This window comes from Ambystoma mexicanum, chromosome 2p (genome assembly GCF_040938575.1).
Source record: "Ambystoma mexicanum isolate Mex_15411 chromosome 2p, UKY_AmexF1_1, whole genome shotgun sequence".
In the NCBI taxonomy this organism is placed as follows: domain Eukaryota; kingdom Metazoa; phylum Chordata; class Amphibia; order Caudata; family Ambystomatidae; genus Ambystoma; species Ambystoma mexicanum.
The window spans coordinates 182,246,259-182,274,133 of record NC_090923.1 but is presented as its reverse complement, the minus strand read 5'-3'; the positions used below and the strand labels follow the sequence as shown (position 1 = coordinate 182,274,133).

Below are 27,875 nucleotides of genomic sequence, written 5' to 3'. Positions count from 1 at the left end.
ACTTCCCGCGCACCCCTGAAATACACGTACCCTGATGGAATCGCGTGTGGGACTTCCCGCGCACCCCTGAAATACACGTACCCTGATGGAATCGCGTGTGGAACTTCCCGCGAACCCCTGAAATACACCTACCCGGCCAAATCGCATGTGAGACTTCCCGCGCACCCCGGTATACACGCACACGTATTTTTTGTCAGCGTGTCCGTGTTTGTGGGTACCCCTTTGCACGTCATTTGTCCTGGAGGGCCACAGTATAGGACATTCATCATGGCAGTATATGGGTGCTATTTGTTGGCGCACCTTTTGGCGCACATTTCTTACAGCCGCAGAGACGCTACCGCCTGCTTTCTTGTGGCGGTCGTGTTTGTGCCTGTGCGCTGGTTTGAGCGTGCGCTTTTTTGCCCTATTCTATTCCATGAATACGTGTTGTAGGCGAGCGTGTGGGCGTTCCGCGCACTTGTGCCCTGTACTTCCCCCGTGACGCCCACGTTTTTGCAAGTTGTTCCCCATTCCGAGTGTTACGCCCGTGTTCCGCCTACTTTTGTTGCGTGCGCCGCGCTATGTGCGAATTTCGCTGTGGCCTGTGCGATTTTCGCTGTGACCTGGCGCACGCTGTTAGATGGCCTGTGCGCCAACGTGCGCGGCGCACTTTTTATCACACATCCGCTGGTTTTCTCGCGCACGGACTTCCATGAATCGACGTGCGCTGCTTTTCGTGCGATTTTCGCACTGGCACTGCGATTTTCGCTATTCCACTGCGATTCGCACATTTTTGCCCACTTGCGCCGCGCTAATTATTCCATGAATCGGCCAATAAGTCTGTACAACCTGGGGAGATCAGGGAATAGCCAGGTGCCCTATTTTTTGCTCAATGTCAGGCAATGCAACGAATGCTAAAGGTTTCTCTGGGGCAATGAGTTTGGTTCCTTTTACAGACAAATTACCAATTTCCATAGGAGAACATGATATGTCAATGCCATTGTTATATTCTATGCAGATGTCAGTTAACATATTGGGAAGTGACTTAATGGCAAAGCTTAATATGATGATATCTTTCACTGATGAAGGAATAGTGTGTTCTACTCCAGGGATGCACTATATGGATGTGGGAGAGTTTAGCTAGCCTTTACAGGACAGAAAGCATTACAATGAGTACCTTTAGATCCAGAAGTAATTTTGTATGGAGGGACTATTCTATTGTCATGGTTACACAGGTTGGAAGATAAAATGTTAAGAATACCTGGTGAATTCCTGTTCAGACTAGAAACACCTATGGACGATGAGGAAGGGCAGATCATTCCATTAGAACTAAAACAGCAGTGGTCAGAGAAGAAAGGGTGATGCTGCATGGGACCGATGATGAATGAAGGGGATGGAGGACAGTGATAGCCGTCAGTGAAGGACACAGGTTGACAGATTACACAGACAAAGAACTGTTTAGAGATGACTACTCTGATGATGAGCTAGTGTTTTTATAAGTATCACTTATTGGATTAGAAATACCACAGAGAATGGCATTGGTAAAAAGAAGACTGCATTTTTTTCAGGAGACTTAGAGAAAGTGCCAGAGGTTTTATGGACCACAAGCCCATATGATGTGGGTTTATTAAAAGGGATTGATGCAGTTAAAATTAAATTAAAACCACGAGCTCTTCTGCCACGAGCATAGCAATACCCCATGTCTTGGGAGTCGGATGAAGGTATATTTGAGGCTTCTCTGCTTTAATGCAAGGCATGTTGGTGCCATCAGATTCATCATGTAACACGGCCGTGTACCCTTTGAAAAAAACAAAGGGGGGGTCATGGAGATTTATTCTGGACCGTTGCCCTCTAAACAATATAGTCAAAGCTGAGTTTTCTTTAGTTCCAAATCATGTGACGATACTATGAAACATCCCATCCACTGCCAAATATTTCACAGTTGTCGATTTAGAAAATACATTCTATTCGATTCCCCTTCACAAAGAATCACAAGATTTGACATCATTTTTATATAGAAATGCACGCCTGAAACATACGCGTTTTCCCCAAGGATACTGTGAGTTCCATTCCATCTTTAAAAGAGTCTTTCAAATGGACGTGGGTAATGTCCAACTTGAAAGTGCAATAATTCAGTATGTGAATGACATTTTGGTATGTAGTGAGAAAGAAAAAAGGTGCAGGGAAGACTCAGTTAATCTCATGACCATACTCTCAGAGAAAGGATATAAGGTAGACAAGGAGAAATTACAATATTGTCAGGATGAAGTCTTGTACATAGGACAGTTGATCACTCATGAAGGGAGAAGGGTGACACCTGAAGAGCAGAAGTAATTATGAAAACCGCATCACCTAAAACAGTGAGTGAAATGCAACAGTTTCTAAACGTATGCAATTATTGCAGGGCCTGGGTTTTCAATGACACTACGTATATTAAATCACTTTTAAAAGGACTTAAAGAAGCACAGGTAGATAAAAGCATAATAACATGGAGAGACAAAATGACTGAAGGGTTCGAAGAACTGAAAAAAGCAATCAGTATATCCCATGTGTTGGAGATCACAGATTACAATGAAGAACTTTTTTTATTTTCCCTTCCAAATTGAGAAGTCATGACAGCAGATCCAGTGATGAAGGGACACTATCTCTGTAAGCAATCTTTAACTGCTGCTGCATTCTCAATTGAACAAGCTTCAAGTATAACGATGGGGTGTCCAATAGCGTTATCTGTAGAGCATGCATTATTTGCAATTTTAGAGAAGCAGAAAAGTACATTGACCACACAAAGAGCATCAGGGTACAATGTGATTTTTTCGAGCTTACAATTAAAATTGTTAGATGTAAGACAGTGAATCCAATAACGTTTATAGCAGAACCAGTAGGAGAGGAGGATTATGTACATGATTGCACAACGTATATTGAGAATTATAATGAAATCCCCCAATCTAGAGAAAATGCCATCGGGAGGGATGTTTTTTCATTGATGGTTCTTTGACATTTGACCAGAAGACTGGGGAAATGAATATGGGAGCAGCGGTAGCGAAACTGAATTGAAAAGGTGAATTCGAGGTAGAAATAAGCATGAAATTGTCTGCAAATTATTCAGCACACACTGAAAAATTAGTGGTGCTCATCGAAGCGCTGCAGAGCTTTGAGGATGAGTAAGTGACATGTACTCTGACTCCGTCTATGTGACATCAACCGTACATGCAGGTATGTCACGCTGGAAAAGGAGGTGATTCATCCACGGAGACGGCACTCCAGTGCAACATGCAGCCCTATTGGAAAGGCTCATAGAAGCTTTGAGTCTTCCATTGACCGTAGCAGTCGTAATATGCTCAGCGCAATCTAAACAAGCAGATTTAATTTCCTGTGGAAATGAAGCAGCAAATGTAGAGACCAAAAAAGCAGCCTATTATCCACCCACATCTCGTTTGGGGAAAGAAGATATTAAACAAATGACAAGATGATGCATTTTTGCAAATCAGGGCTTTAACATGCGGTCTATTGTCCAGTTAATTTAAATACAAGGTTGAGCTCCACAAGAACAGGATATATGGAGATAGCGGGGGTGTTCTTTATCCCCCACTAAGGCAATTTGGAGACAGGATGGCACTGAAAAGCCAGTTATGCCTCTAGCATTATTGAGAGTAGCACTGGAGCAGCTTCACTACCCAGCACATAAGACTCAAGAGAGTCTAGCTGCAACAATTGCAGAACAGAGGTACTCGCCCAATATCCTGGAGCATGTGGCACAGTTCATTGTGAATGGCATAGTGTACCAGAAATTCACTGCAGGGTGCACTTTGCGCGCAGTGAGAGGAGTGATTCCTAGACCCAATGGCCCATTTCAGCATCTGCATATAGAATATGTAGATATTCTACAGGTACGCAACAGCTACAGATATAGGCGTGTCATAGTATGTCCTTTTTCTAGATGGAAAGAGACAGGTCCATGCTCTCACCCTGATGCCCCAGGTACTGCTAGGTCCTTGTAAGCAAGGTGTTCCCCAGGTGAGGTGGGGGGTGCAAAGGTTTGCGGTTGAACAATGGACCGCATTTTGTAGATTAGTTGTTTGCGCAGATAGTACTTCTGTTAGGTATAAAACACAAGTTCTCCGCTTATCACCCACAGGGCGAATGGCATCTGTGAGAGATTAAACGGATTATTAAAGGAGCGTATATAAAAGTTGAAGATCACTTTTAAAAAGGGATGGCTACAATGCCTGCCCCTTGCTTTATATGCCCTAAGAAATTAGCCTTGTTCAGATCACCATCTAACTCCTCATGAGTTGGTGACTGGATGCTGTATGAGAACCCCATTGACTCCTCCAACTAGTGTAGGAACTAATGCCCACAGTGTAGTGAAGACATTAGGTGACGAGATGCATGATTATTTAACAACAATGATTGCAAGTGTTTCTTTCATGTCTCAACAGATCAAGAACAGAAGGGCAGGGTCAAAAAGAAGTGGCAAAGACAATGCATCGCATGAAACAGAAGATTTGCTAAAACCTCTGAGGTTGTATCCAGGAAATCAGGAGCTAATGCACAAATTCATAAGCACCTGGAGTACACCCCACTTTCAAGGACCCCATGAGGTAGAGGAAACTAGCCCTACTACCGATAAACTGAATGGGCCAATAGCATAGCTACATCTACACAATGTCAAACCTTATAAAGACGAAACATCGGCCCCTCCAGAAGACATCCCAAGAGAAGCAAGAGAAGTAGCTCCATGCATACTGATCCATCCTGGTGAAGCAAGAGAAGTAGGTCCGTGCATGCAGACTCGCCAGATGGCTAGAAACGAGAACAAGGATAATGAAGTGCACGCAAGCCCTATAGATTGGTGTTTAACCTTTTTGAAATCAACTAAAGATCGTTGTTTCTCAAATATGACAAGGCGAAAATAGACTTGCAGCTACCTTGGAACACTCTTTTTAGACAGGCTTAAAGTGACAATGAAAGAAGAGTCTGGACTTTGAAGAAGAAACAAGAGTATTGACTATTGTTTCTGATACCCATTGTCACACTAGTATACACATTCTTATCTGTTCTTTTTTCCTACATATTGCAGACTTATCCAGCCCTAATACGAAGAGGAATAAATATTATCATGTTTTTGGAGGACCCAAAGAATAATTGTATTGTCTGGAGAGTGATAATTGCAGTAATACTCCAGTTTCTGATACAGAAGTGATTAAAAAGGAGATACAAACATTGGCATATTAAAGTAAATACAAAATGGAGAGGCTTAAACATTTCAGAAGTTCATTGCCATCCAGTAAATTGATAGGTTTTCATGTAATACTGAAGGTGATATCAGCTGGTATTATGATTTGTGTTTTTCATATTATTATTATTATGCATTACGAAATGTTGCAAAAATGGCACAAATATGAAGGGTATCAATGAAACATCTATTATTGTCCCTACTAAAGGCACAAAAAGCCTGTTTTACAATATAACTAGAAGTTTATTAAAATTTTTAAAGGGATGTTGAGGAAATTCGGCTCATTCAAAAAATAACCTATGGTACCGGCACAAGGAATAGGTGGGAAGGAGAGCATCAGACAAAAGTTGTTACTTATGTTCCCTTATACCTAATGCTTTGGGAACATCTAAAATATTCATAGCTACAGGAGTATTAGTGAAAAGGGCACATTTCCTGATGCAGCTTACACTTTGCCTAACCAGAGGACAGTTCTAAGGCAGGACAGCATCCATAGTGTTGGTGAATAAAGTAACATCTTCGAGAGAAGAAAATAATGTACAAGTTATAAAGTTAAGAGAAAAACAAGAGACAAAGCACTGAATAATAAAAGATGAACAGCCTGGAATAAATGGAGCAGCAATCAACACCGTCAGCATCAAGAAGCGTATTTGCACTTCGCTGACTGTGACATATGAAGCAGGAAAGTACAGCTAGGGGGATCTGCTATAGACTACACTACCCAGATGGCCCGGTTGGCTTGATCAAGAAAGGTCAGGCGCTTCAGCGCCAGTGCTTCAAAGCCAAGCCGGTCCTTGCCGTCCGCAGCATTCACGGCAACACAGAGATTTGATCCACTCTTCCCAGCCTCCTGGCCCACTACTAGTCTGAGAAGAGGCTATTGCCATGCCAGACAGTTCTCATGGTAAGTGCTGCATGGCAACTGCCCACAATATTGTATTGAAAACCATGGAAAATACGAGACTTAATGCACCAACACTTCCACTTTCAGAGCAACAGATAAAGATCAAGACCATTACATTGCAAATGAATAATAGGAAAGCTATCATAGACCCGATCATGGGTAATACAAACTCTCAAGCCAAATCAATATATAGAAAGGAGGCTATGAAGGTCCCAAAAGCATGTTTTTTGAACACCCGCTCTTTAAGTAAACACACTCAAAGCGTACATGACCTCAGAATTGAGGAGGAGCTAGACATCATATTCCTCACTGAGACATGGCTCCAAGATCCTATTGGCCATGAGTGCGATATAGCAGTCCCAGAAGGGTTCACCATTCATAACAAGAACAGAGACATTGGAGTCGGGGAAGGAGTCACAATAATAATCAGAGACTCCATACACTTATTTAAGGCCTCCATCTCCTGTGCTGGATGAGAAACGCTACATCTGAGATTCTCGCCAACACAGAACGACTGTATCAACTTCATAGTCACATACAGACCTCCCTCCCTTAGCTCAGATTTTTGCAATGAACTAACTCAGCAGTTAAACAACCTGATATCTACAAACACAGCAACCTTCCTTGTTGGTGATTTAAACAGGTGGCGCAGGAACCAGATGGATAAGGAGGCTCTCCTTCTTGAGAAAACCTTGAACAACATTGATTTTAAGGTTATAAACAAGGAACCCACGACAGCCAACGAAAACCAGTTAGACTGGATTGTAACTCAAAACCTTGAGGCACAGATGGTAGTGACATCACCCTGCATATGGTCAGACTAATATAAGGTCATTTTTGAGATTCAATTGAGTCCCCTCTTACAAAACCCATCAACCCACACGAAAAGGTACAAAGTAGAAATGTTAAGAACATAGGTCCTGTTCAACTGGAACAATGCCTGAAAAAGATACAGGAGAATTTCCAGGAAGGGGACTCATGTGAGGATTTATTACAGCAATACTCCACCTCGATCTTAGAACTTGTGGAGCAGCTCGCACCGCTCAAAGCGAAGTTGGTAGGAAAAAATAGTAACCACCAGAAATGGTTTCATAGTGAGCTAACCAAACTCAAAATAGCAAAAAGAGGTTTAGAATGGAAGTGGCTTAAACACCAGACACTAGCCAATAAAGAACAATGGAAATGTACGGAAATGTGCTATCGTAAAGATATAATAGAGGCAAAAAATTATCATTATAACGAACTGATATCATCCACACCTAACTCCACCTGTAAATTATTTGACATCCTTAAGTCCATAGAGAAACCTAAGGCTCTATCCCCCCTTTCACCTCATGCAGGAAGACGGCGAGGCGGTGCAAAGGGATTTTGCTTTCAAAAGCCAGGGACACCATAATATCGGTAAGGAAAACATCCAACAGAGTGGTACCCACACATGTTGGGGAAATCAGGCAGCGGGAAGCAGCTAATTTTCAGTTGCATCCCACTTCAGAAGAGGAGATTGTTAGAGTCCTTGCCACCATGAAGCCTACCTCATGCACTGAGAATATAATTCCTTCAAAAATAATATTGGAAAATAAGGAGATCTTCTCACCAGTCCTGGCTAAAATAGTAAATGCATCATTCAAACAAGGCACTGTGCCCAAGTGCATAAAAGCAGTTACCATCACCCTTCTCACTAAGAAGCCAGACCTGGACCCCAAGGACCCAGGAAATGTGCGTCCTATTACCAACTGCAACTTCGTGCTAAGGTCCTGGACTAAACAGCCCAACTCCAGAAGCATGTCGAAGCTAACTCCATCTAGCATGACCAACAATCGGGCTTCCGCCCTGCACACAGTACGGAGACCGCCATGTTGGACTTACAGACCTACATGCTTAGTGTTCTGGATAAGAGTAAGACAGGGCTACTGGTGCTCCTAGACCTGAGCATAGCTTTTGATTTAGTAGACCACCAATTATTACAACAGGTCCTGGATAAAATGGCCATCTGCTCCAAGGAAGCATTGGCATGGCTGACATCTTTTTTAGCCGACCGAGAGGCAAAAATCCACTATGGGGGAAATTCTCCAAAGCAGCCCATATAAGTTATGGGGTCCCGAAAGGGGCCTGCTTATCCTCACTTCTATTTAACTTGTACATGCAATGCAAATGTGAATTACTGGAAAGCATTGGCGTGTTTTTGACAAACTACACCGATGATACCCAGCTGTTGGTAGAGCTGGAGGGTGACTATTTTTTTTTTTTAAAACATGTTTTTATTGAGGTCTCAACAATTGCAGTGGCACTTAACAAACACAATATGATGTAGCATACATAGCATTATTGTTGTTAAACAAATATATAACAGTCGTCGTTTAAACAGTTGTTTCAGTATCGGAAAGCATATCACAGAGGTATGACCTGAATGGGCCCCAAATGTCTTTCGGCCTGCTCATACTCGGTTGGGACATTACGTATTGCTCCGCGCATTCATTGATGTAAGTTAGTTCACGTAGAAAAACGTCCATGGTGGGGGCAGCCGTGCTCTTCCATACCTTTAGTATACATCTTTTAGCTATTACGCACGACACATTAAACAATCTTCTATGTTTTTCGGAGCATTTGCCTATATCCCCAAATAAGTATTTTTGTGGGGTCAGGTGCGGGGGAATCTGTGTGACTTCGTGTAACATTTCCGCAACTTTCTCCCAAAACCGCATCACAGCTGGACAATCCCAGTACATATGATAGGACCCCGCTGCCAGAGACCCACACTTGGGACATTTGCCTGGATCGTCTGGTGTGAATGCAGCTATCCTGGCAGGAGTGTAATGCAGTCTGTTTAGGATTTTAAATTGTATTAATCGAAGCCCGGCATTAAGGGAGACTCGTTTTGTTAATGCACAGTATCTCGCCCATCTTTCTTCTGTTATTGGCGTTTTCATATCCATCTCCCATTTCTCCCTCGCCTGGCTTACCACTGCGGAGTGAGTCTGTATTGCCTTGTAAAGTTTGGAAACTCCCAGCCCATCCCGCGATGTGACCGACTGCACACACGGGTGGGAAGGGGGTTCGTCTGGGAATGACGGCAAGCGTCTATGATACGCTGGTCTCATTCGATAGTACTGCAGTGTCCTGAGCTGCCCACCTCCTATGCCCCTAGTGAATACCTCCAGGGTCACGAATTTCCCCTCTAGGTACATATCGCCTATTTTCATCTCCTTGCCAGGGTCCCAGGCTTCCTGTATATCAGTATCGAACGTGGGGGGGAGGCCAGGGTAATTCCACAGGGGCACCTCAGGATTATACGGATTCTCTATTTTCAGCCTTTTGTATATCACTCCCCAGGCTTTTACCGTGCAACTCACGGGGTCAAACTCGCAGGAGTCTTTATGTCTGGTGTTGAAGATCACTGACCCAATGTTGGTGGGCTCGGTAGTGTATTCTTCTATTTGCGTGTGAGGGGAGTTGTCCCGGTCACCGCACCAGTACTTTGCAAATTGTGCTTGTGATACGGTATAATAGCTCAAAGTCTGGTGCGGCTAGTCCCCCTTTCTCATATGCCTCTGTCATCTTTTCCCAGCTGATTCTGGCTGACTTCCCCTCCCACAGAAAGGACACCACCATCGAGCGGAGTCTAGAGAAGAATTCTCTCCCCGGCCATATGGGGATATTTACAAATAGATATAATAATTTCGGTAGTACAATCATTTTAAGAATGGCAATTCTACCATGTAATGAAATTGGGAGATGCCTCCATGTCTGCAATTTGACTTGTAGTGTGTGTAGCACCTGTTCGTGATTGTCGATGTATAATGTTTGTTTATTACAGGAGACTAGTACACCAAGGTATCTGATGTGATGTGCAGACCATTTAAGGCCGCAGATATGAACCGGGCATCTTGTGGAAGGGGTGAGTGGGAACACTTCTGATTTGGAGTTGTTGACCTTGTATCCAGAATATTCTGCAAATTCGTTAATATCTGTCATGATGGGTATGATGTTTTTGTCAGGTTCGCGAACATAGAGTAGCGTATCATCCGCATATAATGATATTATTTGGGTGGCTCCCTTCAGTGTTATGCCTCTACTACCGTGCCTCACTCTTATTGCTGACGCCATGGGCTCAATTGTTAAAGCAAAAAGTATAGGGGAGAAGGGGCACCCCTGTCTGGTACCCCTGCCTAGTTCAAACAACTGAGACATGGTTCTATTTGTGTGTACTTTCGCACATGGAGCTGTATAAAGCAGTTTGACATATCGGATGAAATATGGGCCAACCCCAAATGCCTCCAACACAGAGAACAGATATTCCCAGGAGACCGAGTCAAACGCTTTCTCGGCGTCCAGGGATATCGCCACTGCCTGTTTGTTTGGGTTGATCTGTGACATTATGCCAAATAGTCTACGCAAATTGAGGGCGGTGGACCGTTGGGGAATGAACCCGCTTTGATCAACATGTACTAGTGTTGACGTGACGGGTAGCATACGGTTTGCCAGTACTTTCGCAAAGATTTTGGCATCTACGTTTATTAGAGACAGGGGTCTATAGGATGACATGTCTTGTGGCAGGCGGCGGGGCTTGGGCAACACAGTTATTATGGCCTCACGCATTGTTTGTGGCAAGGTTTGTTTACCCAAAGCCTCCACCCATACCTCCAGCAGGACTGGGACCAGTTCTTCCTGGAATTCCTTGTAAAATTCCACTCCCAGGCCATCCGAGCCCGGCGCCTTGCCAGACGTAAGCCCCTTGATCGCCTCAGTGAGCTCCTCTGCCGTGACAGGTTGCTCCAATATGTGTCTGTTTTCTTCTGTGAGTTTAGGGAGATCCAAGGCTGCCAGATAGGCTTTGATCTCATCAGGGGATTTCCTATCTCGGTTCATGTACAGTGTTTTATAGAACTGTACAAATTCATCATTTATTCCCTGTTCACTTGTTATCATCACGCCTTGCGCCGTGAGTATCGACGCAATCGGGGCCACATTGTTTTCCTGCTTGACCAGATTGGCCAGCATTTTCCCAGCCTTGTTCCCCTCCCCGTATCTCCGGGCTCTGGAAGGGGCTGCTATATAGTGAACCTCCCTCGTTGCCAGTTTATCAAATTCCCTAAGCGATTTATGTATTTCGGCAAGGGTATCTCCAGCATGCGTCCGGCTATAAGTCTCCTCCAATACGGTTAGTTCCCTTTCCACCCTCTCCAGGTCTCGGCGTACCTCTCTCAGTAGGCCCGTTGTTTTAGATATTAGGACCCCTCTCGCCCACACCTTGAATGCTTCCCAGACTGATGAGATATGGTCCACAGACCCAATGTTGTTTGTGAAGAAGTCGGCAATGTCTGTGTGCAGGCCTTCCACTACGTTTTGGGTCTTTTAATATACCAGTAGGCATTCTCCACCTCCTAGCCGGCTTGGGGGCACCCCTGATAATGATTTCCATGGTCACCGGGGAATGATCAGATAGGGTACGGGGGAGAATTTCGCAACTCTGCAAGGCGTGTGAAGTGCTTGAGGGAATAAACCAATAGTCGATACGCGACTCGCTGTCATGTACAGAGGAATAGAATGTGTACCGTTTGCTTGTTGGATGCAGCACTCTCCAGGCGTCCAGATCTGTTTCAAAGCTAGCGACGTCCTAGATGGTGGCCTAGGCGTCTTGGCTGACCTGTCCAGGGCCTGGTCCAGCACAACGTTAAAGTCGCCTCCCCATATTATGTTTGTTGCTTCATGTTTAGCAAGAATTTCAAATATATGCAAGTAAAAGTCTGTATCCTCGAGATTAGGGCCATAGGTATTTACCAGGGTCATCTGTTCGCCAGCGATTTCCCCCCAGACCAGCACATATCTGCCCATCGAGTCCAACAGGTGGCCTTTTTCAATGAACCCTAGCGATTTGTGGATCAGAATGCTTACCCCCCTGGATTGTGAGGAGTAGTTCGTGGAAAACCGCTGCTTACCCCATTTCACCAGTATTTGATCTTTAACCGTGCCCTGTGCATGCGTTTCCTGCAGCATTAAAATTTGGGGCCCGTGCCCACTGACATAATTGCCAACTTTTCTGGCTTTCATTGGATTGTTTAGGCCTCGGACATTCCACGTCATTAGTTTAACCTTTAGCCCGTCCACCATTATCTATGCGTGTGGATTGTGTTAAGTTTCGACAACCATAGATGCACATGCATTCAGGACTGAGGCGGTGCCAGCACTTGTGAGACCATTTTCCAAACAAACTACAACCTTCAACTGTACACAATTCCCTCCCAGACTGAAACTCGTCTGGGCGGTGATACCAACAAGAGAACTTACCCTTTAGCCCTACCCCTCCCACCACCCACATCATCTGCCCCAACTTGACGATGATCCCAAGTAACTGATTGGAACATTCCTGAGGGTGCATCGTCGCAAAGCAATGCTCAGCCGTTTGGCCGCCCATGCGGGAGACTCTACGGCCCGATTACCTCGGATTTCAGTTCAGTTTAGCTGTGCCGACAGTGTAGTAAAACAGGAACATAGTGCAACTTGTGGGGGGGTGTCTTATCCATCCACCGGATCACCTCTGCCCCCACCCGGGCGGGGTCCAGCATTTGGGTCTCTTGCGCGGTCTCTTGGGGGCAGCGGAATGAAGGCCTCGACATATGCCAGTGCCTCTGCGGGGTGTTGAAGTGGGCTCTGCCACCATGTTGAATTCTCATTTTTGCAGGGAATATCAAGGCATATGGTGTATTACGAAGTCGCAGTTGCTTTTTAACCATCTCGTAAGATCTGCGTTGTGCCTGTACATTTGCAGAAAAATCCGGATATATATGTATTCTGTTGTCTTCATGGTGTAGTGTCCCCATTTCTCTTGCTAATCGCAGGATCACATCTCTGTCCCTGTAGTTGAGGAGACGCGCAATGATGGTTCGGGGTGGATCGCCCGGCTTGGGGATTGGCGCCAGGGTGCGATGGGCCCTTTCAACAAGGAAGTGATTGGATAGGGAGTCTTCCCCTAGTACAGATTTCAATAGCTCTTCCACCCTTCTCTCCATGGAGCCCTTGCCAAACGACTCTGACACTCCAACAATACGGATGTTGTTTCTGCGGGATCTGGATTCGAGATCCTCGCACTTGTTCTGCGTCTTGCGGAGTTCTGTCTGGAGTGAGGCTATGTCACGACCATGTTGTGCGAGCACGTCTTCATTTACACCTATCCTGTTTTCTGCCTCTGAGATGCGTGCACTTTCCTTCTCCACTCGCGCTTTCAAGGAGCCAATCGTCGCCACAATGTCGTCTAATTTCACATTGACTGCCAGGAACCCATTCTGTACAATTGTGGCCAAGCGATCCAGTGGATCTGTGTTTTGAGCATCGGATGTTTGTGCTGCCTCTCCTGGTGTCTCCTGTTGTTGGGAGCTTGTGTAGGAGTCCATTGGGCCGGTCTTTCTCGTCCCCGCAGCTTTTTTGTCAGTGCGGCCCATTGGGTGGCGTTGCAACTCCCAGGGTAGATTGTGCTCTCCCACGTCTGTATGCTGCCGGCCACCTATGACCATCAGCAGCGGTTATGTTACGAGTTATTGGTGCACCGCGATGCAGGCTGCGGGGTGGGCACCGGGGTGTACAATCCCGTCCCTGGGGCGCTGCCGTGGGCCTCCGCGGTCCTCGTATGCAGAAAAGCCTTGTATGTTGGGTAAAATGTTTTGGCGTTTGGCGTTCGGCCGTCGCCTTGTCTTTACCCCTCTGTCAAGGGGATCCAGGAGTACTTCTGGCCTGCAGCTTCTCCGGCTGTCTACTGCCTTCCTCAACCGGGATGTAATGTAGTGCCCCCACCGCCCACACCGTGCGGGGGTGGATGAGTGATGGGATTAAGCGGTCCTCCGGACCTCACTGTTCAGGGTCTATCACAGCGTGTATGGGAGCACGGGGTCTGTTTGGCGTCCAGGCGGATTTTGCTGCCGTCCGACAGCACAGGAAGTATTTGCACCCGGGGGGGGTCCGTGAATCGGATGTTTATTCCTGGCGCCTCGTAGCGCTCCTCAGTCTTCGGTGGAACCTCGTCCCAAAACTGAATCGTTCGCCTCCGCTCCCGTGGCACGGATGTTCCTTGCGGAGGGTGCTGGCCCCCTGTATATCCACCTCCCCGGTCTGTCCACTTACTTGACCAGCTACGTCCCAGCTGGGCCTAGCCGCGGGCGGGACCAGATTCACGGGGCTGGCGTTGTCGTCACAGCGTTTCCTCGCTTGATCTCTCCTGCGGCCCGAAGTCCGGGACGAGGGGGTCTGCTCTCACCCCGCCGATCGGTCCAGTGTGAGAATGAGTGGTGCGTCACCGTCCTCAGGCAGCGTCCGTGTTCGGGCAAGTTGCCCCTCCCCGACCAGGCCACGCAGCCGTCGCGAGCCCCGGGCTCGAGTGTGGATCGCTTGGAGCCCACCAGCGGCCAGGCCCCGGCTCTACAGGCGCTGCCGGTACAAACGATGACAGCTCGGCCGTCCCATGGTCCACTCGCACAGCCTTTGCAGGATGTCTTCCAAGGGTATTCCGCGGCAATATTTTGCAGTTGTGCGTCGGCCAACGCTAACCTGGAAGGATTAATTAGTGAAAAAGATTTCAGTCGAGCCGGAGCTCTTCACCTAGGCGGCCATCTTAGCCGTGCGCAACAGCGCCCCCCTGGAGGGTGACTATTTTAAGGATAGCGCCAAAATCTCAACCCTGTATAACATCATTGAGATTGGATGGAGGGTAACTGGATGTGCCTCAATAGTAAAAGACAGAGGTGATGATCTTTGGCACCCGTCAAGCCTGCACTAAGCTAGGTCCAGACTATGAGGCCTTTCACATCAAGGACATACGCATTCAGGTGTCAGAGCAGGTTAAAACCCTTGGAATGATCATGGAGGCATCTCTGGGAGCAGAGGTGCAGGGTCACTACCTACACAAGAATAACTCCCACTATCTCCACTTACTCAGATCTATCCATCCATTCCTGAGCGAGAAGAACAGTGCCACGAGTGCCAGGGCTACCATTTTGTCCCGATTGGACTGTGGAAACTCTCTTATTCTCGGGCCACTAAAAACTGCATAGAGAGATGACAGATTATGGAAAATAATGCTGTGCGAATAATGAAAGGTAGAAAGAAAAGTTATCATATTCTCATAGAAAGGAAAGAACTGCACTGGCTCAGGATCAAAGATAGGATCCAGTTGAAAACACTGACTCTAGTGCATAGGGGCCTGTACGGCACTGCACAGTATATCTTAAGAAAGAAATCTCACGATACATCCCGAATCGTTTACTGAGATCAGAGCCACAAGGCAGGATCACAGTGCCTCCCCACAGCCGAGCAACATGCTCGGGGAGGGGGGGTCTTCCCTGTTCTGGCAGCAAACTACCAGGCCTTCAGAAAGAGCCTCATAACACACATTTTTAATAAGAGGAGCCTAGCATCCAGATATCAAGACAGCCTAGGTTAGAGTGCCTTTAGTCCTGTTTGTAATTTTCATGTTTTATGTTATGCGCCTTGATGCCTGCTGGTTTTCGGCGCTCTATAAGCACATAAATAAATAGAAGAAAATAAGGTGCTCCAATGTGAAGACAAAACTGGGGAGCAAAGACGAGAATGCTGGGAAAGAGGCCAGCTACGAATTAAAGGAACAGTATTTAAGGGCTGATGGATTGGTTGTCTGAAAAACACTAGCATTAACCGGACAATAGGATGCAGTCGGGATGAACGTAGAAAAAGAATGCAAGGGCCAGTGGCCTAAGACTGCAAGATTGTTGACATGGGTGTATGATGAGGGGGGACCATTGCAAATACTACCCCTGAAAAATTAGTTGATATGTTTCAGGAACAATGGCACAATGAAAGTAACAGAAAATCTGTGTGGTCAAGTTTTTGATGTTCCAGGCATAAAGGAAGGAACAGGAGTGATAATGGATCCCTTTTGGGCTTGTGGATCCAGAGAACATAGGAAATGACTGCCGAAATGGGGAGGATTGTGCTCATTGGTGCTAATAAGTATACCAGCCTTGGTAGTACCACAAAGTGACTTGCAGACAATACATTTCCTGAAAATTGATGCACACTTGAGGAAGAGAGGGTCCTTTAATAAACGCTAACAGAAGAGAAGCAATTATTTCTCAGCAAAATCAATGAAGGCTTATGATGATATTCCAGATAAACATAAACTTTTTAGTAGAACAGCAGTGATATTTTCATCTATCTTCATGCCAGGAATTCAGACTGCAATAAACGCCAAGTGGCTGCAGATCACGAGACGGAAGCTGCTACAAACGATAAACACGACAATAAAATGATTTACTGCAATCCAAGAAGAAATGAGGGTGATGAGACCTATGGCTCTCCAGAACAAGTATGTCTTGGACTTAATTACAGCAATGGAAGGAGGCGTGAGTGCCAAGATCGAGACGTCCTGTTGTACATGTTTACCTGCTCATGATGGAGAGAATGGGATCCTGACAGAAGTAATAACCATGTTGTCTACTTTTCACACAAAGATGGTGGAGAAAGTAGACGAAATTGAAGATGACAATTGGTTTACATCTCTGTTCTCATGATTTCAAAATGATATTGTTTTTGTTGTTAGGATGCTGTCTCAAAAGGAACACTGTGGGACAATGTAAGAAGACAGGTAAGAGGTCTATTTGAATGAAGATAATGATTGACATTGGCACTGGAATGGGTGGGCAGATGCAAAATGAAGCCAGTACCCTTGAGTATATAAAGAAAAGTACACCTGCACCTCCACGAGCCAAGTTCCATTACCCTAAGGATCAGAAAAGATATATAGGATGTTGGATATTCTGTTCACCATCGGGAGAGTGCTGCTGTATGACATGGGGTGTGGATGAACACAAAAACAAAAAGAATGCATGCCACCTGAGGGGGAGGGCAAAGATTTGGATCCCAAAAAAGTAGCAGGATGAAGAGAAGATTCTTATAAATGATGGAGAGGAGATAAAGACCATGGAAGAAGTGAATTTGGTTGAAAATTCGACCAGAGGGGGGCATATAGAGGAGCAGGCTGACGCTATCTTGCCAGTTCCTGCCCCCTCACCAAAGTCACATTGGAACAGTCAGAGAAAAGCCATAGATGGGACCCCTTGCATCGTTCCTATACTGAATCAAGTGAATGAAAGACGATATGCACTCGGGCAGCCATTTAGATTGCACCCTCACACTGAACGTGTGGAAGGATGTCTCATGGAAGGATGCTACATGGAAGGATGTCACCTGCCAAGATGGCAGAATGAATCAATGAATATCATGTATGGATGTTAAAGTGAAATATGATAAGGACAAAGTGATGTTGTGAAGAAGATACATTAACCTATGCTGAAACTATATGAAAATACTAAGTAATGATGTAACTAAAGTGCTAAGAGAAACAGGTAACCAAAGCTAAAGTAATCATTAATCTAAAGAAGATGAAGTAACTTACTGACCATTAACTGTGAATATGCAGTAACGCAAGGTAGTAAGACAGCATATGGAAGCTTGCTATAGAGGAATATATAACATGGCAAGGACGCCCATATTAGGGAAATGGACGCTGGTTCACGTTGAACATAACTGAGCTACCTCAGAGACAGGCTGAGGCTGCAGGAATCAGGAGACGCAGGAAAACAGCTTTGTGTGCAAAGCCGACGATGAGTCAAGGTTGGCCCAGAGTGAAGATGCTAGTTTCAATGGATACGCACAGAGCACAAAGGGAGTATATGGATAAGCTCTGATTGTGGGACATTCTTGATAGATGGAGGAATGAGAAAACGCTTGTGAGAGCCAAACTGCTGGTCAATTATCCAACTACCCTGCATAAATAAATCAAATAGCAGTAAATGAAAGGCCGAAATTGACAAATTCATGGTCTTTTCACATGTGACTGAGAAGTCGAAAATAAAGGCTATTCATTAGCTAAAACAGTGGTGTGCACACACTCCCTTGAATGTTCCAGGACAGTGAGCAGGCACAAAGTCAGCTACAAATGGAAGACTTTGGCTGATGGCCTACCGATGAGAGATGATGGATTAATTGGAAAATGGGGAGTAGTCTGATGGGATTGAAACACCTAGGTTTTGTTTCACGTTCATGCTGCTTAAGGAGCTAAAAGTCCAAGGTTGGGATAGTATGCCAACCAATCAGTGGGGTTGGGGGACAACCTAACATACAATGTTGCAGAAGCCAATCCACTGTTGTTTTGTCCACTATAATCAGTACTATACGTATGTAGAGATAGTTCAAGGTGTGCCCTACAGATAATGAGTAGCCAATGATGCACCAACCCTTATATGTTCAATAAGTAGATATGTTCCCTTCACCAATCCTTCCCCTTGGTAGGTTTTGTATTCTGCCACGTAGAATGACATCAAAGATTACGCATATTAGAGTATAAGACCTCCATGCAATCAAGTTTGTTTTTGAGTGTGCATGCATCAGTCCGATGTCTGCCAGTTACCCTGCTTTATTCAATTGATAATAAAGTAGTACTTTGCGATATTCCTTGAGCCTGTCCGATTATTTGGTCTGAGATTCATTATTGTAATTCCATCCAGCACAAAAGACGCTTCAAGAGGCTACAGCACAGGTCCAATCTTTTGACCTCTATTCCTTCTCATCTTGGAGAAGCAGTTCTAATATTTTGACAAGACTTGAAGACTAACACATTCATTAAAGCCTCTGTCCCCGAAGGCTAAAATTCCCACATGCTGTTCTTCATCCCTAAACAAGAGTCAGTAATATACATTCACAAAGAGGTCTGGGAGCCCCTCTATCGAGAACAAACACGGCCAAATGACCTGTTCTTTGGGAAGGTACCCACTCTTGTTTAAAGATTCAGTCATATGCATAAGGCTGACCTTGCTCAGCATCAACTTGTGGTACTTCACGTTAAGACTCCTTCCATCTCTCTACTCATACATTAGCATTTGTCCCCATATTCTAACCGTTTCTCGAAGAGCACAGATGTGGCCACCTAGAGTTCACACACACCAAGGAGGCACAGATTCATGACACACTTTCTGCCTTATCCTTATAAAATTGGAATGGCTTTGTGCTTGATTTGACTTAAAGTGTGCAGTCATATTTCTGGTTAGCTGGTATTCTCTCCCTGGCAAAGCTCTGCTGCCTTGGCATCTCCTTTCTGATTAATGAAGTACACCAGGTGGAGTATTAGAGAGTTGCAGTGACTTTTGAAGCTACCAGTGAACCTCATTATATGCATTATAGGCACAAGGCAAGGTCCTGGCAAACAAACAGGTACTCTCTTAGGCCCTATTGCGTGAATCGGGTTTTGTGTATCGCGAATAGGGTTTTGTGTATCGCGCATCATGCCACAGTCCAGCCTCTAAGCGTGGGACTGGGTTTCGTACCTGTACTACGTTGCACCTGAGCTATCCTCCCAGCAAATGGTCTCAGACTCTGTTAGGTACACTTTCTGCACCGTTTATTTGCAGAGAGTGTTGAAGAGGTTCTGGGTGCAGACACCACAAGACAGTAGTTTTACCCAGTGCTCATATTATGGGGGAAGGCCATGTAAGGCTGGTCGACTGAACCTTGGCACAAGAAGAATATTTCTGAGGAACAAAATTGAGAATAGGGTACGGCGTCCTTTCATCGACACCCGTTTTTATGACGGGTGTTTTTCTGCTGAATTTTTGCAGAAAAAACTTTTCACATTTTGGGGCGGTGGGAAAGAGCATATACAGGGTTGCGGGGGACGGGAATAAATACAGTAGGTAGATGACAGTGGCTTAGTGTAGGAATCCCCCAAAAATTATTTAAAAACTATTTCAAAACGTTTTTTCAGCAAAATTACGCGGAAAAACAACTGTCGTAAAATCGGGTGTGGTTGAAATGGCATAGAACCAGAAGTAGTAGAGCATCTTGACTTATAACACACTTGCTAAGTGTCCAAGTTAAAGATGTTGAGGCGGTCCGGGGTTTCCACCCCTACCCCCTTTGTTCTCATTTATTAATCCTGGTGTGCAGCCTCCAAAACTGTGCTGCTCGGTCTCAGTCTTTGCAAACATATTTACAAATTGCAAATGAAAACAGCTAATGCATAAAGGTGCCAGTGCATGATAGTCATGTATGTGCCTATTTTATAATTTGCAAAATTTGACTAGCCACTGCCTGAGCCAAACTAGCCCATGTTCCCCTGCTGGGCACCAGAGTCGGTGGAGCCGGAAGCAAGGCCAAAGTGAAAGAGCACGCCCACTGATTGATAGCAACCACCCGATAAACCTGTTTCTTTGTCCTGCACATGCCACTGTAGCTGAGAAGGAACTGTAAGTGAATGGCGCTGCAGAGCGATGGGTGCATAGACACTGACATGGAAGACTGGTGAGCCAAGCATGTTCTGCTTTGTGTAAGTAGCTGGGATGCCAAGTGGAAGGTGTCACCCAGCACCTGATTTGAAATAATAAGGTAACACTTAAATGCACTGGTTGGCCCTTGCCTGAGACTGGACAGTGTATGGAGGAACCCCCAGGCAGAGGCAGATGAATAAATAACGGGACAAGGAAGCACTGGCGGCTGGTGAATTTTTTAATTGGAGGGACGTAAATATTTCCACAAATATGCCAGAGCGGCCGAGCACAGTCAGGAAGAAGGCCAGAACGAACCAACAGGGATTCCATAATGTTTTCCCCTTAGAAATCGTTTTAAATATTGGGTTAAAATGGTGCATTATGCAGCACACTTTCTTGAAAAACTGGGTAAAAAGCCAGATAGTTTGCCATTTGTTTTGTAGGTTAACTCCAATGCAAAAATGCAATAGTTGCAAGTCACCAACAGTGCTTAGCAGCATTTTCATAATGCCTTCGCCCAAAATATATGCCAGTGTGAAAACATTTTACACTGGCTGTGCCAATACATTTCCATGTTGGCTACACCAATATATGCCAGAATTCCTATATAAGAACGTACTCATGTCTGCTTTGCACCTAAAACCAGTAGTCATAATTAAGCAATAGTAATGTGTTCTGCAGGCTTCACCTGCCGGTAACAGCCCCAGGTACAAATTAAAGCTAACACTGTGACGCAGTGCCGTTACCAGGCCAGTGAAGCCCGCAGAACACATTTTTGCAATTAGCATCCTGAGGCATACCCTTAAGGTGCTAACAGCAATTGAAAAAATAAGAAGATGCTGGCGCAGCTTCATTCGCAGCAGTGGCAAGGCGGGGCTCTGCTCTGAGTCCCTCTTCCATTTCCATGGCTTGAACAGGAAGCCAAGCGGAAGGTGCATCCCGGGCGGAGGGGCTCTTTTCAGGTAAGGAAAGAGGGTTCTGGGGGGGTTCAGGGGCTGGAGTTGTGGGCAGAAGGGCCGAGGAGGAGGGAAAACAAAAGTGCCAGGTGGAGGGTGGGTGCGCAGTACACTCGGGTTGCTCCAAAACTGAGCTTGCATCGGTAGATTCAGACCGGGTTTGGAGCAACCTCCCACCCAAGGGTCCTAATCTAAGAAGACATGTCCACAGTGACTCTGACAATATGTGGCAATATCGCCACATAAGCACATACTCCTGTTGGCTTTACCTTTAAAAATACCATGCCACAATACGGAAACATGTCCATCTGGCTGCACAATGTAGTCAAGTCTGGACATGTAATAACACTTGTCATGTTTGCATTATATTTCATGCACAGTAAAAAAGAAAGGCCAAGAAGGCTATTGGAATGAAGATAATGATTGACATTGACGCTGGAATGGGTGGGCAGATGCAAAATGAAGCCAGTACCTGTGAGAACCATAGAACCATATATACATGGGAGGTAATAAGCATCCAATGACAACGCACTTTCACCTGGACAGATCAACCATAATGTATACCCATGCAGTGCTGGGTAGGGGCACTTTTAAAGGTCCCCAGTTTGCCACATGGCCTTTCTGTCTGTCAGCTTGAATGGTTTTTGGGAGACCCCCACTCCACATTTTTCGGGTGGGTTAAATCTCGAGATATGATTTTGATGTGGAAGTATTTTACTCATTTTTTGATGGGAGGGTCAAAAAATCAATTACGATCAACAACAGGGTATTTTTTAGATGAGGAAAAATATATTTTAGCTCTAAAACATTTCATTTTAATCCTTTCATAATCACATAAACCTAACAGAGTGGGACAAACTGAGAGGTGCAAGTCTTTGAAGACTTCTAGTGTGGTGATTTGACGCAGCATAAAAGTTGATTAACATGAAAATATGTAACATAACATTCACACAGCATGCCACAAAATGGTCTACAGAAAAGGGAGTTTGCGAGTAACAAATGTGAGAAACCTGAGGGCATCCTCACATCTACTCTCCATGTGTCCTCTTCTCAGGTGACCAGGGAAAGGCCATCCCTTTTGTATTCTGACCGTGGGTGTGGAGAAGCGAGGGAGGATCACTTGGGTGGATGGTCCTTGGGGTTTGGGGAGAGGATGTCCTTGGTCAATACGCAGTTGCAGGAACATATCGAAATAATTTCTTTCTGAAGTCAGAGTGACTTAAAAAAGAAACCATTCATTTTTTAAGTCTGAGCCTCTCCCCCAGAACAAAAGACAACGAGAGCCCTGCACTGCACACGCTCTGGGGCCTCCGCTACACCACCGAGCCACCATGGTAAGTTGTACCAGATTCTTGGCACACAGCATGAAACACACAACCACACAGAGCCATACTGATCTTCAGAAAAATCAGGAGATGTTAAGACTGACCAGCCCTCTAAACGGCAAGCAAGCCTAGAGCAGACACAAACCCATCTACATCTACCCCGCACTAGCCCATCCCCAAAGTTGCTTAACATACCTGCTTTGCAACCCTGAATTTGGTGACATCAAAAAGGATGTCCTCTTCTGGATGAGGATTTCGCTGCGGGTCCGGTCCACATCTTTTTACCCTCTGAACAGAATAGTTGGGATTGGCTCTGTCAAATGTATGATGTCTGTTAGTATTGCAACACATTCACAAAGGTTCAAGCTACTGTAAAGACAGAGCGATGGCAGCTGTTGTATCAGATATATGCCTTGGCAGGCAGCAACATGTTCTCCAGACACTACTATCTAGCCGCTAGGATAGTTCAACCCGCATTTAAAGAGAAAAAGTGAACATGCACTGGGCATTTCAATCTACGGCGTGCAAGTGTGAACTCAGCCCACAGGCTCATCTGTCTTCCACATGTTGAAGACGTTGTGTGGCCGTCGCATCTCTAGACCTTGATTCCATCATACAACGAGATGTAAGGTGTACGAGCTGCTGGTCCATCTGCATGGTGCACGCTCACAAACTAGCTCTACACAGTTGCTTCTCTATAACTACTTACAGTTGTTTATGTTCAGAAACATATCCTCATCTGCACTCATCAACCAACTAACTAAAAATAAAACATTTTCAATTTGCATGATTGGTGAATATAAAATAGCTACAAATATTGGGGGAATGCTTCTGGGTCTCCGATTGAAAGGCAAATAAAACCCTTGGTGTTGATTCACAAAAATGTTACTGTGGCTTACCCTTGACTTACACTTGGAGGGGGCTATTCAATTAATGAAGAAGATACCATCAGTGCCTCAGACTTACTCCTAGTAAATAAGGATTAAGTCCAAATTTAGTCAGTTACTCATAGTAACTTCTTTGTGAATCGAATAGACCTCTCCAGGTGTAAATGAGGAGTAAGTCACAATAACTCATATTTTCTGTGAACCAGCCCTCTTGGTTTATAATGAGATAGCAAAGTGGTTTGGAGGAGACTGCAGAATGTAAGTTGACTTCCGGGAACATTTGCCTGATATTTGTACTTTGTTGGTGGCCGTCATGATGCATGAATGCCATCATTCATGGTCGGTCAATGACCAATTTCAATGCCAAAAAAGTACCCCAAGTCTCCCAAAAATGGAAACCTGGTGCCCACTTACTAAAGTCTTCCCCAACAACTCAACAGCAAAGGAGTATCATCAAACTCATAATAAACTAGCGGCATCCTGTGACAGCACATTAAGGAAGTGTGTAAATGGCTACACCAATGACAGCCACTTATAGGAGCACTGTACTCCCAGAAATACTGAACATGGTTGTAAATAGGCACTGAGGGATTGCATGACCTCAGAGTATAGAGATGCAGAGGGTAGGCGAGTCGTGAGATGTTAATGCCTTATTATTGCATGTCATGTTGGTGGTGGATCAACAGGACAGATACCTTAAGAGTTTGGAGATGCTTAAGAACGACAGACAGATTCCCAGTACAGGATTGGGAGTATGGCGTACCTAAGTAGTGATCCCAGAGTTGTCATATTATCAGAGACGTCTTTATGGGAGGGCAAAAGGGGCACTTGCCCCTGGTCCCCCCTTGGAGGGGGCCCCAAGAAGGAGCCTTATTTTTTTTTAAAAGTCAGTTTACCTAAATCAACAAAATTAAACATCACACATCAGGATTTTCTATGGTGTGCTGCTAAGGCTAACCCTAATTTCTGTCTGTTGTTGATAAGTACATTTTGTTCTGATCTTTTCATCCTGTAATGCTATGTTCACTGCGGTATACATAGTTTGCATGGAACAATACCTGTAGCATTCTCACCTTTCTGTGGGGATTATATTGATAATGTGCAATAATAGCCAAAGTTGAAATACATATTGACACATTTGAGTGTCCCGATGGTTCAGAGGACAGCTCAGTGTGTTAAGCACTCATTGCAGAGATATGCATTGACGTGCAAGATTACAATACCAAATTCCAGGTAGGCCGATTTAGCATTTCCAATGTATGAAGTTGTTAAGCCTGCATGCATATGTACTTTGTTCTATAGCACTCCAGGTGTTATCACCAATGTACCTGCACTAGATAGCGGTTGTTATAGAAACTAACATAGCGTCAGTATGGTGATGGTCTAGAAATTGGTGTGTTTAGATGGGGAGTTGTAAAACCTAGGCAGGCACCTCCAATGATGACAATAAAGTGCTATAGGCGTTTATCCAAATTCCAGACTGTGGATCCAAAGCGTTCATCCTTGGATCCTGGCTTTGCCAGCAGACGATACAGTGATCCTGGACAAATCTTATATCACTGACAGTACTGTACTGCCTTCTATGAAAAGGTTTTCTTCTCACATACTGGTGCCATTGTTTGGCCAATTACCTGATCTTTCCTATCATGTAGGCCATTTGAGTGTAAGGAGTTCTAGACAGAAGAGAGCAGACTAGATATTGCAGGCTTCATACCAGCATATGGTAAGGTCTGCTTATGTGACAACAACATGGTTTGCTTTTTTATACAATTCAAAGTTTTTTTTCATGTTTTTAAATACCATTGCACAAGCCTGTGTTTGGGGTGTATTTAAAGCTTTACAAAAGAGAAACCTATCTGAAATCTTTTAAGATCACATCCATTAGTATGCTGGTATTTATATACTTCCCTTGATGATGGACACAATGGGCCTCATTACAAGTCTGTCGGTCCGATAACAACGGTGCCGGTAAACTACCAGCACTGTTACCGGACTGGCAAACTACAAAGTCTGCGAGCGGGTGCATTTCTGCCCGCCAGGTCTGACCTAGCGGGCAGACCAGCACCCGCTCCCAGACACTGACGGTAGCACCAGCACCATTCTTATTGGTGCCGGTGCTACCATCCTCCCCATTCCCATTGAGCCCTATGGGGCTCAATGGAAATGGGGACTAATAATTACTGGCAATGGGCAAATACTGGGTCCGCCGGGGCTGGAATGCCCCCGGGTGCTGGTAAAATCATGACTCCGGCAGCAGACGTGCTGGTATTTAGTGGCACGGCTACCGCCAGGGTCAAAATGAGGCCAAATGAAGCTAGAATCAGTCCCATTTTTAATAATAATTTTCTATAACGTTTTGTTTTTTAAAATGTTTATATTGGGTTATGTGATTTTCATATTTTCCAAGTCAGTTCTGTAAAATGGGATTATTTTAGTTCAAAGTAAAAACTAGAAAATAAATTGGTAAAGAGCTGAAATTGTGGTTACGAATCCCAGCTTCACCTTTTAATCAATGTGTGATCCTGGGTATCTCATTTAATCTTGTATTTCTTCACCTGTCAAAATTGCAAGTCCCTAAACCTTTCAAAATTGTCAGCCCTTCAGAGTGATTTCGTTCTCATGGTATGACCTTTAAGAAAGACTCATTCATGGTTTCCCTGGCTATATATAGTGTTGCTTCCTCTATAATGATAGTGAGCATTGATATATTACACACCACAGCCACCTGTTTCTTTGCTCTTGAATGGCAACACTACTTGAAAACTATGTCCCGATTTTAATCTTAGTCTGTCTGGATACAGACACCTTCCTGATATCTTCAAATCGCTATCTACTCTCTATGCCATGGTATGTGTAGTTTTATCCTTGCTTCCCATTGGTCGTCTGTATCCATGCTTGAGCACTTCTGCTGTCTCAGAGGCAGCTAATCTCGACCCTCGAGTAGGCTGCTAATGTTGCCCTTGAAAAGCTACTTGTTTATCACTCTGATTACAACATGAATGAAGAGGGTAAGGTATCTGAAAGGAAGTTTACCATGCTTATTTTGATCTCTGCGAGGCATCATATCGAGCTATGGGTTATTATCGTGACACGGGGTGCGGCGCACTAGATATTCTATATCCCTTAAATCGTTTGGTCTGTTGGAGGGGGGCCCCAGAGGTGTCCATGCCCAGGGCCCCCAAAGTACTTAAGATGGCCCTGCATATGATATAATATGATATAATATGATATTATTTGAAATGATGTGGCATTTATAACGTGCCTGTACACAAGTGTGTCATGCAAACAGTTGCTTCTGAATTTTCAGGTGAGTTGATAGGTGCTCTTCACTCCGATGTCAAAGTTTGTTAAGTTTGCAATGCTAGTGGTTCTTTTGTATAATTTGGTAAAGATTCCTCTATCATTGTACCCATCCCATCATGCTGGTTTTTTAACTTTTATTTTTTGGCACACACGCGACAGCCGTGCAGCACATCTCTGAGGCGACCTAGGTGTAGAGAGTGGAGGTAGTAGACATAAGTGGGCTTCGCTTAAGGGGTCCACGCAGTCTCAATATATACATTTCTCCATTTCAAACTCCCTTTTATTCTTGAACGCCCACCTGTCTAGGCATCTATTCCCTTCCACCCCTTGCTGTCTGAGGACTATTTTGTCTTTCCCCCATCCAACATTTTAACCTCCTAAGTAATTTAGCTAATATTCAAATGGCGCTTAGAGGCACATTCAGAAACACACTTAGTGACTCACAGCAGGTGATGGTTCTTGTAGAGGAAGCACAGGAAGGCGACACACTTAGCAGCTTTCTGGAATCGCTGCACAGCTTCCGGCTGAATGGGGAAGGAGAGAGACCTCTGTTATTCCCCAATAGTTGCATACAATAACAGATCTTAATTGAATGCATTCTGCCTTTATTTATTTATATACAGTAGTAACAATTCTCTTTTGATCACAAAAGAACGTACAATAGATAAGAAATCAGATTTGATGGCAGCAGTGAGCTTCTTACAATAGAGTGAGTTTGCAGAACATTCTGACCAGGTTGTGGAGGGGAGTAAATGGAACAGTCACTGGCGGCAATACATAAGTGGACACACATAGATTAAGCACAACCAACATTGGAAGTTTTTAAGTGCAGGTAAGCAGTACTGCCAGCTGTGCTCGACCATGATGAGTGAACTGCTAGAGTGGAGGCAGATGAAGTGAGGGACAGAGGCAGGATAGAGGCGAGGGAGAAATGTTAGCTGGGAGGCAGATGAGAGGTTGGTTAAGAGGGTAACTCAGAGGTGAGGAGACTTGTTTGGTTTCA

At 44.8% G+C, this 27,875-nt stretch overlaps 1 protein-coding gene across 2 annotated transcripts in view; it reads right to left on the bottom strand.

Annotated features, from left to right (window-relative positions):
* Positions 1 to 27,875, bottom strand: part of LOC138566330 (cyclic nucleotide-binding domain-containing protein 2-like) — a 479,732-nt gene that overhangs the window by 302,468 nt on the left and 149,389 nt on the right. For both annotated transcript variants that reach the window (XM_069643465.1, XM_069643466.1), the window contains exons 2-3: positions 27,317 to 27,396; positions 22,878 to 22,995 (exon numbers count right to left, since the gene is read on the bottom strand). In XM_069643465.1, the coding sequence (XP_069499566.1) occupies positions 22,878 to 22,995; positions 27,317 to 27,396 (198 nt within the window). The remainder of the gene's footprint in view (positions 1 to 22,877; positions 22,996 to 27,316; positions 27,397 to 27,875) is intronic.